Here is a 13720-nt window from a genome sequence, read left to right as displayed (position 1 = left end):
GTCTATTACAAAAGTGTGAACCTCCATCACTAATTATAGCTCGCGGCATACCAAAACGTGTAAATATATTCTCTTTCAAAAACTGGACTATGACCCTGTGGTCATTCGTTTTACATGAAACCGCCTCAACCAACTTAGACACATAGTCTACAACGACAAGTATGTAAAGATAACCAAACAAAATAGGAAATGGACCCAAAAAATTAATGTCCCACACATCAAAGACCTCAATCACTAAAATAGGGTTCAAAGGCATCATATTTCTATGAGAAATGGTTCCTAACTACTGGCAACACTCACAAGAAACACAATGACTATGTGAATCTTTAAACAACGAAGGCCAGTAAAATCCACACTGCAAAATCTTAGCAGCAGTCTTCTTAGCACTAAAATGACCCCCCACATGCATGTTCATGTCAAAAGGAGATAATACTAGACTGGTCACTCTCAGATACACATCTCCTAATAATCTGGTTCGGACAATACTTAAACAGATAAGGATCGTCCCAAAAGAAATGCTTAACCTCGGCTAAAAACCTAGAACGTCTTGCTTACCCCAATGCTGAGGCATTCGACCAGTAACAAGATAATTCACTATATTTGCATACCAAGGTGATTGGGAAACATAGAACAATTGTTCATCAGGAAAACTGTCCCTTATAGGAAGGGAATTATTCGGGGAACTAACAACTAGCCTAGACAAGTGGTCTGCTACCACATTCTCTGCACCCTTTTTGTCTCTAATGTCTGGAAAAAATTCTTGTAACAAAAGGATCCATCTAATCAATTTAGGTTTGGTATCCTTCTTAGACCAAAGGTATTTCAAAGCAGCATGATCAGTATAGGTTACGATCTTAGAACCTAATAAATAGGATCTAAACTTATCCAAGGCAAACACGATGGCTAGCAATTCTTTCTCGGTAGTTGTATAGTTCATTTGGGCATCATTCAGAGTTTTGCTAGCCTATTAAATCACATGGAGTAATTTGTTTTGTCGCTGACCTAGCACAACGCCTATAGAATAATCTGAAGCATCACACATAATTTCAAAGGGTAGGTTCCAGTTAGGTGCCTGGACTATCGGGGCAGTAGTGAGTAAAGTTTTAAGCTTATCAAAAGCCTTTAAGCAAGCATCATCAAAGACAAACTTAACATCTTTTGCAAGCAAATTGCAAAGAGGTCTAGAAATCAAGCTAAAATCCTTAATGAATCGACGGTAAAAACATGCATGCCCTAAGAATGACCTAATATCTTTTACGGTTTTTGGGACCTGTAGAGTCTTAATAAGGTCAATTTTGGCTTTGTCTACCTCTATACCTTTTGAAGAAACGATGTGCCCTAAGACAATTCCTGATTCAACCATGAAAATGGCATTTTTCCCAATTAAGCACTAAATTCTTTTCCTTACACCTAGTCAACACTAATGTCAAATGATGCAAGCACTCATCAAAAGATGAACCAAACACTGAAAAATCATCCATAAAGACCTCTAAAAACCGTTCTACCATATCAGAAAATATGCTCATCATACAACGCTGAAAAGTTGCAGGGGCATTACATAACCCGAAAGGCATGCGTCTATACGCAAAGGTACCAAAGGGACAGGTAAAAGTGGTTTTCTCTTGGTCTTCTGGGGCAATAACGATCTGATTATAACCGGAGTAGACATATAAGAAGCAATAGTGACTATGTCCAGCTAACCTCTCTAGCATTTGGTCGATAAAAGGAAGGGGAAAGTGATCCTTCCTTGTGACCTTGTTCAATTTCCTATAGTCAATACAGACACGTCATCTCGTGGTCACTCGGGTTGGGATTAGCTCATTATTATCATTCTGGACTACAGTGATACCTGATTTCTTGGGGACAACCTGAACGGGGCTAACCCACTTACTGTCTGAAATTGGGTAAATAATGCCCGTATCTAACAACTTAAGCACCTCTTTTCGAACTACCTCTTTCATGTTAGGGTTCAGTCGACGTTGCATCTCCATAGAAGGTTTGGAGTCTTCCTCTAAATGTGATGCATAGACACAGTAGGACTTATACCCTTAATGTCTGCTATAGTCCACCCTAAAGCTTCCTTATTGTCTTGAAGTACTTTTACTAGCCTACTTTCCTGATCACTATCCAAATCCGAAGCTACAATCACAGGTAAAGTCTCAGATGGGCCTAAAAACACATACTGTAGAGTATATGGTAGTGGTGTAAGGTCCAACTTTGGGGGCTCTTCTAAAGAAGGAATTAGGGTAGTCTCAGAAACTGGTAACGGTTCGAACCTAGATTTCCATCTATTAGTGTCTAACACAGGGGTAGAATCTAATAGAGCATTCACTTGTTCAATAGTACTATCGTCATCAAAATCTAAACCAAAATAGGATACACAACTTTCTAATGGGTCTTCAAATAAAATGTTAGGTAATGACTTCAACTAAGGCTTCTATCATGTTCACCTCTTCAACACATGTGTCATCTAGATCATAAGGTATCTTACTGACATTAAAAATGTTCATCTCTATAGTCATATTACCAAAATATAAATTCATCACACCATTTCGATAGTTAATGATCGCATTAGACGTAGCTAAAAATGGGCGACCTAAAATCACAGGTATCTAGTTCTCTGGGTCAGGGACAGGTTGGGTATCTAGGACCAAGAAATCCACTGGATAAATAAACTTGTCGACCTCAATAAGAACATCCTCGATAACACCTCGAAGGATTTTAACAGACCTATCAGCTAACTGCAGTGTCATCTGAGTAGGTTTCATTTCACCAAGTCCTAGCTGTAAGTATACATGGAATGGAAGTAAGCTCACACTGGATCCTAAGTCAAGTAAAGCCTTTTCTACCCGGAAGTTACCTATTGTGCAAGCAATGGAAGGAGAACCTGGGTCTTTGTACTTTGGAGTTGTGGTGTTCTGAATGATTGAACTTACGCGACTAGCTAAAAAGGCTTTCTTATGGACGCTAAGTTTTCGCTTTCGCGTACACATATCCTTAAGGAACTTGGCATAAGCAGGAATTTGTCTAATTGCATCTAATAAAGGAAGGTTTATGGTAACTTGCTTAAAAACCTCCACTATGTCATTAAAGTTCGATTCCTTCTTTGTTGGTACTAATAAGTGAGGAAATAAGGCTCTGGGAACAGAATCAGACCTCTCAGGAACTGAGTTGGCATCATCAGAAATTTTATCAGTTTCCTTAGCTAGTGGTCATGAGGGGTGAACTACAGTATGTTCACTATCGGGCATGGTTACCTGATTGTCTACTATTCTACAACTCTTAAGGGTTCTAATAGCATTCAATTGATTCGATGGTTTTGTACCTACTTCATGAACTCCTCTAGGATTGGGATTATTCTGACTAGGGAACCTACCATTATCTGTATCACTTAAGGTCTTAGCTATTTGGCCGACTTGAAGTTCTAACTTAGCAAGGCTCTGAGCATTAGTTTGAAAATTTTGCTTGGTTTCCTGTTGAAAACTAAAATGGCTCTGTGCTAATATTTCCTGAGTTTTTGCTAACATCTTAATAGATTCCTCTAAGCTAGTCGTTTTATTTTCTGGGCCTGATGTATTCCTAGTGTAGCCAAAACCTGGGGGAGCATTAGAATTATTAAACTGACCCTGACTCTGGCCCTTAGACCATGAAAAGTTCGGATGGTTCCTCCAACCAGGATTATAGGTTTCTGAATATGGGTCAAACTTCTGACGATTATCAAACCTAGTGTTATTATATAGAGAATTGGCTTGCTCTTCATTATTCTGGCCTTCCCAAAAAGGCTCCAATCTACCACTAGTGGTACCCACTTCTAAAGCTTCTAACCTTTTCGCTATAGCAGCAATTTTGGCATCTGATTCATAGCCTCCTTCTACCCTATTAACGTTTCCTCTGCCGAGAAGAATTGTTTTCTGGGGTCCCCTACTACTTTCCCATTGTTGGGTCTTTTCGGCGACTTCAGGCAAATATGTCATCGCGTCATCAACTGTTTGGTTCTCAAATCCACCATTACACATATATTCTACTGTGGTTGTGGTGGGATAATCTAAACCCTCATAAAGGATCTGAACTAACCTAACCTTTTCTAAACCATGATGAGGACATTGGGCTAATAAATCATTGAACCTTTCCAAATACCTATACAAAGTTTCTCCCTCCTGTTGAATAAATGTGCAGATTTGCGTCCTAATAGACGATGTTTTGTGCCTAGGGAAAAAATTGTTCAAAAAGGCAGATGTAAGTTGTTCATACGTTTTGGTTGACCCGGAAGCCAAAATATATAGCCACGATTTATCTTTATCTTTCAGGGAAAAGGGGAATAACCTAAGTTTCAAAGCATCATCATCTAAGTTTCTAATCCTGAGGGTACTACAAATTTCCTCAAAGTCCCTAACATGGAAATAGGGGTTTTCATTTTCTTTCCCTAAAAATATTGGGAGCAGCTGTAAGGTCCCAGGTTTAAGTTCATAAGTTGCTTCCGTCTCAGCTAACCTGATACATGAGGGACGAGTAGTCCTAGTTGGATTCAACAAAGCTTTCAAAGTTGCCATTTCTGGCGCTATCAGAGCAACATGGATTCTCTCCTCAGTCAAAGGACGTTCAAAAACAGACTCTTCAAAAGTCGGACTATCTAGATTAAGGTAATCGAGACGCTTCGAACTACTAGGTTTCTCTTTAACAAATCTACCTAGTGCGTCTCTTTTACGTTCAGGCATACAATAGAATTTTATAAATTGGAAGGGTAAGCAAACACAGATCAAGGCCGACTCAACCAAATCAAACCTATTGATTTCTAGCAAACAAAAAGCATGATGGCTCCACTTAGATTGTTTCTAGACCAGCTTCTAATCCTTCGAACGGGAATTCGTTACAATTTAAGCAAACCCCTTTGGAATCAATCCGAGTTAACGTAAGTTGAATATAGGCGAGGGAAGCTCGGTGGATCTTTGATACCCAAGGCCTCACCGATATTACAAAGCGGCGCAGTCACGCATTCAACTTACAGAAACCGTCAAGAACATCGAAGTATGCATAAAAGAGTAACCAATATTTTTCGAATGACTTTCCTGTTAAGCTCTTTACCCTATCGGTCTCGTTCTAGTCAAAATTTTAGGCTTAGTTTCGCGCAGGTTACGTGTTCCTAAAGCGGGTAAGAAGAGAACGGTGATGAAATCCGAACCCTTATCTTGTATGTCCAGGCCTTGCCCTTTACTAGAAAAATAAATGTCCGTATTCAGTCCTCAACATATATGCATATGAAGGAGTCCAGTAACTCGCTGACAGGGGATTCGCGAGTGTTTAGAATCTTACCTCCCGTTCCAGACGGGGGATAAATCGGTTGCAGTCGACTCGGGTCACTGACTCCGATGTCTAGTGTACGAACCCAAGGTGGAGAGACAATATCATAATTGTCCTCCTTCTCTGCAAACAGTTTATATTTAAAGTACCCTTACATAGGGTAATAAAAAAAATAATGTACCAAATTCCAAAAGTCCAAAAAGAAAAGAAAAATTACAAAAATAATAAACCTTAATACAGTTTTTTTTTCTAAAAGAAAATAAACAAACCCTAAACTAAAATTGTCTAAAATAAAATTGTCTTCTTTTCTGTTCTTTTTGCTTTAATCTTTAGCTCCAAGTCTTTATGAAATCACCAAACTCTTTGGCTCAATTTTCTTTATGATCCACAACCTGTAGACACAAGATAAATACCCAAAAACATAAAAAAGAACAAAAATAATAAAAAAATAAAAATAAAATAAATCTAAAACCTTAAAAACAAGTCCGCGTCGGCGGCGCCAAAAATTGATGTGATTTGTAGATAGTGGTAAAAATGGTTCGATTCTCAGACTTGTGAAGGATATTAATTAGACTTAAATTCTAATATTAAAATAAAAAACTCACTAAAAATTATAGCAAACTCAATCAAAGTTGATATCAATATTAAAAGAACACTGAGGCTAAGATTCCACTATTTTCCAAGTTCAAAGTGATTTAATCCAATATTTATATTCATGCAATTTTTTCATTCAATTTGATTCTAAACTATTGAACAAGTAGATTCTCAAAATAACAAGTGTAAATCCGAAGCATAGAACATCAAAAACCAGGTCCAAGCATGCTCTATCAAAAGAAATAATAATTGCTTAACAAGAATCATTCAAACAATTTTCACTCAAGGCAAAACAATCATAAAAATAATTGCGATAAATAAATAAATAAAAATATACCACTTTTTGTTGGAAAAATAGCTTCCTCTATCGCCTCAACAATGGGGTTTAGCTCCTCATATTAACCATGTTCTCAAAATATGTTTTTATAGCCAAAAGTATACAAAGAGGTGAAAAAATGATAACACAGCCGATTCGCAACAGTGTGAAGGTGTTGCAGAATCTCTGTTACAAAGAGGAAACAGTAGCTAAAGACCTAATGCAATTACTGTTGATAAACGATAGATGGGTTCTGCTATTGAATAGCGATAGTGTTCTGCGACAGATACTTGTGCGTCAATGTTCTTCGTGTTCTTCCTCTTCAGCAGCAGCAGCAGAATATTGTATTTTTCTGCAACTCGATATCTAGAGCTCTGTGGTGTTCTAGACTTCTCTGAAAGGCTTCGTCCCCCCTTCTATGAGTTATCCCAACTCCTTTTATGGCCCACAGGTCGATTTAATCTCCAAGAAATCTTCTTTTTCTTTTTGCAAAAGTTACGGGTTTTATCTATTCTTTCCATATCCTCATACGTGGCTTCAAACACTCCTTGTTTTGCTTCTCACGCGTCTTCCAAGTATAATCCAACGTCCCAGACTCTCTCAAAGATAGTCTTAACTTCAACAGAGAATCCTATTTCCTTATCTACCTGATAGTTTCCATATATCAACCAAAATCCCGTGAAAAACTTCACCTCCCTGTTTTAGACAACTCGATGATTTCCTCCTCTATTTTCGAATCTAGAGGGATTACCATCCCTGTTTTGATAAATCTAGTGAATCCCAACAAATATCCACGTCAAACTCCAACTAAATCTGCTCCTAGTCATCAACAGAACTTCGATAAACTTCCACCTCCTCCGTTTCACTCCAACACGGTTGTCCAACCCAAAATACTCGATCAAAACATACACACCAACCCTGTCAGGATCTAACAGGTCCATTCAAACGAAAATAAGCCATTGAATCTCCATAGAAATCGCTCAAAACTCCAACCCTAAATCTGCCTGCGTCTGCACTATTTTCCCGCCAATTTGAAATTTGAGTTTGGGAAGAAAGGTGGTCGCCCCCTATCCAGAGTGGGGGTGCGAATAACAGATGCCTTGGGGGTGTCCTGGGGGTGCCCCTTATCCAAACCGGGGGTCCGAATAGCAAGTGTCCTCCGGGTGCTTTTCGACAACTTTTCGAGCCAATTTTTTCCAAAAATGTTTATTGGCCAAAAATACCTACAAATAAATAAAACACCATAAAAAGTACAAAAATGAGCTCTAACAATATATAGAATGGAGACAAATCGGACACAAAAATGTGTCTATCAGAGATGTGGTAAAACACTCTCCTTCGAGAGTGGTAGAAGGTGAAGGCTAAGGTTATTAGATAATCTTGAAAGACTACCCACAAGAGTAGCCAAGTTTTTGAGTGCAATAGTTCCGAGAGTTTGCCATCCCTAGTTGGTAAACGAAGTACCCGTCGGAGATAACTACCTAAAATTTCCTCGCAGTCGTCATCCCTAGTTGGTAAACTAAGTACCCGCCGGAGAAGGTAGCTGCGAGGAGAGGGTCCACTTGGTACTGAAGTTGAGGATAATATATGTACAAGTTGTTGTGGAAGCAAGCTGACGTAGAATCGTCGTCGTAGTCGGATGGTTCGTAAACCTACAGAGTGATTGATGTCTTCACCTAAAACTAGACTTTCATAGCTATTATTACAGATCGTTGCAAACATGTATATGGACCCAGCAATTAAAACAGACACAAAGCAAACACAACATTTAGACTGTCCTAAAACTAAACCTAAGAGAGATACAGAGTATTTAAAGCACTTAAACCACCATAACACTGAACCAAAAACATTAAAACATTTATTTATTAAACATACAAGACAAGCCCTGTTTCTGGATAACTTTTGTTCAGATCTTTATCATTCCCCCTTCGGCTTTATCCTGGAAGTAAACAGCTTTTGTCCCACCCATCATTATGCCATGTCTTTTTACCTTTGGGCCCTTGGACACTGTCGACATTATTACCATTGAGCCACTGATTTTAATCCGCCTGAATCCCTGAACTGACCCGGTATGGAACCGAGTTGTTGTATAGAAACTCAAAAACTCTTTGTTTTGGAGATTTTGTTGTTAATGGTTGTGTGAAGAACGTCAGAGACATCAAAGTTGTAGTTATGGGCTGAGAAGGCCGTTGTCCAGGCATTTAGGATCATTACAACAAAACAATACTGAGTTGATTTCATTTTACTCAATGAGTCATCTATTGCAGATTCGTCAATGTCGTCGTTGGTGCAAGTCTCTATGGTTGATTGATTTTGGCCAAAGATGATGAGTTTGATCTCTGATGGTGGTTTTGATTTTTGGGTTTTAATTGAAGTTATCCATTTTTGAAACCAATAGGATGATAGAGATGGGTTTTTCCTCTCACTGGTTGATGTTTTGTTTTGAATCTCATGGATCAGTTTCCTAGAGAATTCAACTAGTTGATTGAGTTTGATTGAGTGATTGAAACAAACAGATCTTGGGGTGGAGGTGTATCAGATGGTGGAGGAGGACGAAACCAAAGGTTGATTTCCCAAGAGATAAGAATTACCGATTGAATCCTGAGATGAGACTTTTTCCATAACTTTCACCTGTAATCCTTCTTGCCGGGTGTAGAGAGGCTTCGCCAGATGTTGATGCCTTAACAAATTTGTGTTAGCACAACTCTGCAATGGAGCTTCAATTGGAGAAGCAAATTCCATGGTGATGATGAAACAAAGATTTTCGTTCTCAGAACTTCCAAATCAAGCCTACAGCCATCTTTCCTTCCTAATCGACTTTTAATAAACAGATTTCAAACCAAACTTGATTTCTATCTGTTAAATAGAAAACAAGATTAAACGGAGATTACTGGTAGAAGATTTACAGGGGGTTAGTCGTGGGAGAGTTCGAGAGATTTTAATGTATTTAGGTTTTCTCCTGTTAGTCCTGAGGGAGTTTGAGGGAGTCTCTCCAAATCTCCGTTAGTCGTGGGGGAGATTAGAGGAGTCTCCTAAACTCTCTAGAAAACACATGTTAGTCGCTGGGGAGTTTAAAAAAAATTCTTGAACTCCCTGTTAGTCATAAAACCCTACAATACTAGGGAGTTGGTTGCTTTGGGGAGTTCGAAGGAGTTTTTAGTGTATTTTGGTCTCACAACAAATCTCTCAAAAGAGTAGAGATTTGGGAAGGAGTTTGGTGCGTAGAAAACCATAGGAGAAAGAAGAGGAAACGTTTTTTTCCAGGTATGTTTTTTTTCTTTTTTGATCTCCATGATTGTTTATAATAGTTTGATTTGTGTACTATTTTGATTGTTTTTCATATATTTGATCTCCATGATTGTTTATTTTGATTGTGTGCATAGTTTTTTTTTATGGGTACTCTCTCTCTGTCAAAACCCTAATTTGTGGTTCAAAAGATCTTGGCAAGAAATTGCATGATTTGATTATAATGATATCTTTAAATTCAACCGTTGGAATATGATGAAATTTTAGTATGTCGTAGTTTACCTTGTTATAGAAGTACAGTAAACTTTTCACGCGGATCAGGTCACGTTTGCTACTGCAAAGCTTGCACAATATATGACTATGGTCTGCTGAGTTTAAATCCCGAATAGGGGACTGATTCCTATTTATCCCATTCTCCGCTTATCGGACAAAGCTGAAATTTTAGTATGATGTTTGTATATATGAAATTTACCTACTGTAGATATTTCATGAAGTTCTGATCACTTTAGGTACACCAAAGTGTGAGAAATCCGGAACTGAATTCTGTATGCACGTATTGAAAGTAGTCGGGTTCTGAGTAATGTATTTTTTTAATGAACCGTTGGAATGCTATGATTTTTGAGTGTATTGTGGAATATTGAGTTGTAAGTGTACCATAAAAATTTAAAGAGGATCAGGTAAGTATTAGTACTTCAAAGATTGGACAATCTGAAACTGTGTTTCAGTGAAACAGAATTCCTTTACAGCTATCTTCATAATTTGTTATGTCATCATGCATTAATTGGCTTGATACTTTGCATGGGTGTCATTGATAATCACTATCACTTGTTAAGTCATCTTATTTAGACACATACTTCTCTTCTATTCTATATGCCAAAGTTCAATACAGTGGTGTACTTCATTCCGTATTGGCGTGTTTTAGCCAATTCATACGGTGCTTTTGTTATAATGATATCTTTAAATTCAACCGTTGGAATATGATGAAATTTGATACAGAGATATGATCATTTTCATTTATTTTTTTCTTTTGATTAAAGATCAATGTTATTTGCAAATAAGGGTTTATTGTTTCTTAAAAGAGAATGAGTTAGGAGTGAACTCTCTCAAACTCCCCCAAACTCCCTCTAATAAACTCTCTCAAACTCCCTACACTCCCCCAAACTCCCTGAACTCAAAAACACAAAACTCTTTCAAACTTCCTACACTCTCTCAAACTCTCTCAAAATCCCTGAGATTTAAAATACACTCAACTTCCCTGAAATCACTCGAGGACTAACCCCTGTTAGGATTGGGAAGATCATTTGGTTGCTTAGATAGGGTTTGATAATGATGGGTCGGTTGAAACTTGTACACTATCAGATAAACCGAGTTGCAGAGCAAAACTCGGAAGAGAGAGGTTTTTTTTTTCTATTCCATAACAACACCAATCATGCAGTCTTTAAAGTTTAAAGAGCAGAAATGCGAAGGGTATTTGTGTATACATACATACACAGATAAATAGATAAGGTAAAAAAAAAGTAATCAAAAATGACAACTAGATCCTTAATCTCATCCGCGCTTCCTCTTCTCCTTGTTCGTCCTCAAAATCTCACCAGGTAATACCTCTAAACGCACAGTAACCACATCTCTGTTAAGAAATCTCAGTTTGATATCCCTTAAATTACTTTCCACTCTATAGGTTCAGGCATTTATCATTCATTGTAACAAATGCTCAACCTCAGTACCCAAAATCAGCATTTGTTGGTACAAGAAACCATGGATTACAATCGAATTTTAGGTAAATTCATTTTCTCATTCTGAAATGATGATTTCTTAGGTTTATCGCTGGATATTGGATAAGGTTTTCATTTCATCGAATTTATTTGATAATGGTGCAGGATTATGTCAATGTCTAGTTCTGCAAGTGAATCAGAAAGTACGGTTCCTAAATCTGTACATGTTAGTGTAGCTCATGAACTTGTTCAAGCGGGACACCGTTACTTGGACGTCAGGTAATTTTAAACGTATCTTATAAAAATTGTGTTTGCATTCTTTGAAAGAGTCTGTGGAGGAGCCTTTTTGAGTTGCATTCATAACATCTGATTTTGTTTGCTAAAAATAGAGTATGGAAGATCGATTGAATTTGCTATGTTTTTGTTGATTTTTGAAGAACTTCTGAAGAATTTGCTGCAGGACATCCTCCTGGGGCTGTAAATGTTCCATATTTGTTCAGAATGGGAGCCGGTATGTTTTGTATATTGAGATTAGTGTTTTTAGTGCTACATCGAAAATTCTTTGTAGATCAATATTCTATAGATGTCAAGGGGGCTTTGACATCAGCGGAAAGCCCCTGACAAGAAAGCCTCTGATGGTCATGGCTTAGGTAGTTCATTATTACATTATTTTTTCAGGAAAATATTTCTACTGCATTGCAAGTTTTTATCATTAAAAATGAACGAGTTTATTTCTGCCATGAAGTTGTTTACCATTTTCAGTATATTGCCTATCCAAAATTTTCCAATCAAGAGAACAGTATCCGTAGATCCATGCTGATTAAAATTGTTTTGTTTCGTCTAGGGATGGCGAATAATCCTAATTTCTTGGAAGAAGTATCGAAACATTTCGGTGAGGATGCTGCGATTGTAGTGGTACGTTGACATACTATATGTCTTACTAATTACTTTGCAACTTTACACATGCTTCTATTCGGGACATTTAATCTTCTTTTTTTACAGGGATGTCAGAAAGGAATGAGATCCCTTAAGGCTGTTGCTGATCTTTCAAATGCTGTAAGTTGTCTAGTGCTTTAAGACACTATTTTGCTGCAATATTTTTAAGTGGAACATTTTACATACAAACCACTACCTCAATGAGGTACACGTAGATTCAATTTTTGGTGTTCGTTCAACTATTTATTTGTGCTGTCGGTTTAAGATGATTGATGCCTGTTGTTCTGTTGTTCTGTTGTTTTAACTTATTCTTCCAGCTTAAATCTTTCGTGTTCATCCAAGTGTTGACTTTCCAAAGCTGATAATTGCATTGCGTTTGGGCATATAGTTTGAATCTTATATAATGTTTTGTGTTACTCTAAGGTTGATTGCTAGACTTTATTAGCTGGCAATGCACAATGGTGGTGAAAGCTAATAACTGTTCATTGATAAAGATCTTAGCTATTGAGCCTGCCTGCTATATATACCTTAGAGCTAAGATTAAGATGGCATACCCGAAGTGAACTGGAACCTAAGAGGGAAAATGGCGAGAATCGAACCACCACTACATTATTTGATATGTCAAAAAGTTAAAGATTTGAGCACCAAAAATTCATATAACCTTCAACATTGTCCCCAAAGATGGTATGTAGCTATTAGTGTTTCTTGTAACATATATTTATTTGTTCTATCAGTTTAAAATGACGTAATTGATGCCTGTTGTTCTAGTTTTAACTTGTTCTTCCTGCTTAAATCTTTCATATTCAGTAAGTGCTAACTTTCCAAAGCTGATAATTGCATAGCTTTTGTGCTATTTATAAGGAAGGATCTCTGAGCAACGCCAAACCCCTCTAGTTTGAAGTATGTCTAATATTTTGAGTTAGTTGAAGGTTGATTGCTAGACTTTATTAGTTGGCAATAAATGCACATTGGTGGTGGAAGTTTGTAACTGCTCATTGATAAAGATCTTAGCTATTGAGCTGGCCTGCTATGTGCACCTTAGAGCTAAGAAAAGCCACCAGTACATTATTTGATATGTCAAGAAGTTCTAGATTCGAGCACCAAAAATTCATAAGACCTTCAGCATTGTCCCCAAAGATGATATTTTTAGCTATTAGTGTTTCCTATAATATCTCAATTACAAACATTGAAAAAAACTGAGATGTTTGTTGCCAATTTTCTGCAGGGTTTCAGCGGTGTAATTGATGTAGCTGGTGGATACTCAGAATGGACTGCCAATGGACTTCCCACTGAGTAAACGAATGGCAAAGACCTGCTCAAATGAACACCAAGTTTTTTACAAAGAATAAGGAAAGATTGTGCAAGAAAAATTATGATTTGAATCTAAGGAAGAGATTAAATACAATTATACTCTTACTTCAGTAGTTCAGTTTCCAAATAGTCGATCTAAATTATGTATAAGATGTACAAAAACTGAGATGCACCAGCTTTCGCAAAGCACTTGCAAACATGGGTTACACCTCTATCTGTTACCCCATTCTTAAAACCTGTAGTGTTTGGTTCTTGCAATGGTCTGGACCACCACAAAACGCATGGTCCAGTATATATTTGCAGTCCA

At 37.5% G+C, this 13720-nt stretch overlaps 1 protein-coding gene and 1 pseudogene across 1 annotated transcript; both read left to right on the top strand.

Moving 5' to 3' along the window:
• Nucleotides 1-4086: 4086 nt before the first annotated feature.
• Nucleotides 4087-4186, top strand: LOC113292069 (annotated as a pseudogene).
• Nucleotides 4187-10903: 6717 nt separating this feature from the next.
• Nucleotides 10904-13627, top strand: LOC113289045 (thiosulfate sulfurtransferase 16, chloroplastic-like). The gene is made up of 7 exons (XM_026538203.1): nucleotides 10904-11049; nucleotides 11133-11231; nucleotides 11332-11445; nucleotides 11604-11677; nucleotides 12011-12081; nucleotides 12169-12222; nucleotides 13328-13627. The coding sequence occupies exons 1-7, from the start codon at nucleotides 10982-10984 to the stop codon at nucleotides 13397-13399; spliced, it is 552 nt and encodes a 183-aa protein (XP_026393988.1). The 5' UTR covers nucleotides 10904-10981; the 3' UTR covers nucleotides 13400-13627.
• Nucleotides 13628-13720: the final 93 nt, after the last annotated feature.

This window comes from Papaver somniferum, chromosome 6, assembly GCF_003573695.1.
Source record: "Papaver somniferum cultivar HN1 chromosome 6, ASM357369v1, whole genome shotgun sequence".
Taxonomy (NCBI): domain Eukaryota; kingdom Viridiplantae; phylum Streptophyta; class Magnoliopsida; order Ranunculales; family Papaveraceae; genus Papaver; species Papaver somniferum.
Note: the sequence above shows the minus strand (reverse complement) of the source record. Positions and strands in the feature narration are given on the sequence as shown.

Bases quoted from the DNA above. Each gene is read 5' to 3' on its own strand.
- LOC113289045 (XM_026538203.1), top strand. From the start codon at position 10,982: ATGACAACTAGATCCTTAATCTCATCCGCGCTTCCTCTTCTCCTTGTT. The intron at 11,050-11,132 runs GTAATACCTCTA...TCCACTCTATAG, and splicing joins CGTCCTCAAAATCTCACCAG to GTTCAGGCATTTATCATTCA. The intron at 12,082-12,168 runs GTACGTTGACAT...CTTTTTTTACAG, and splicing joins AGGATGCTGCGATTGTAGTG to GGATGTCAGAAAGGAATGAG.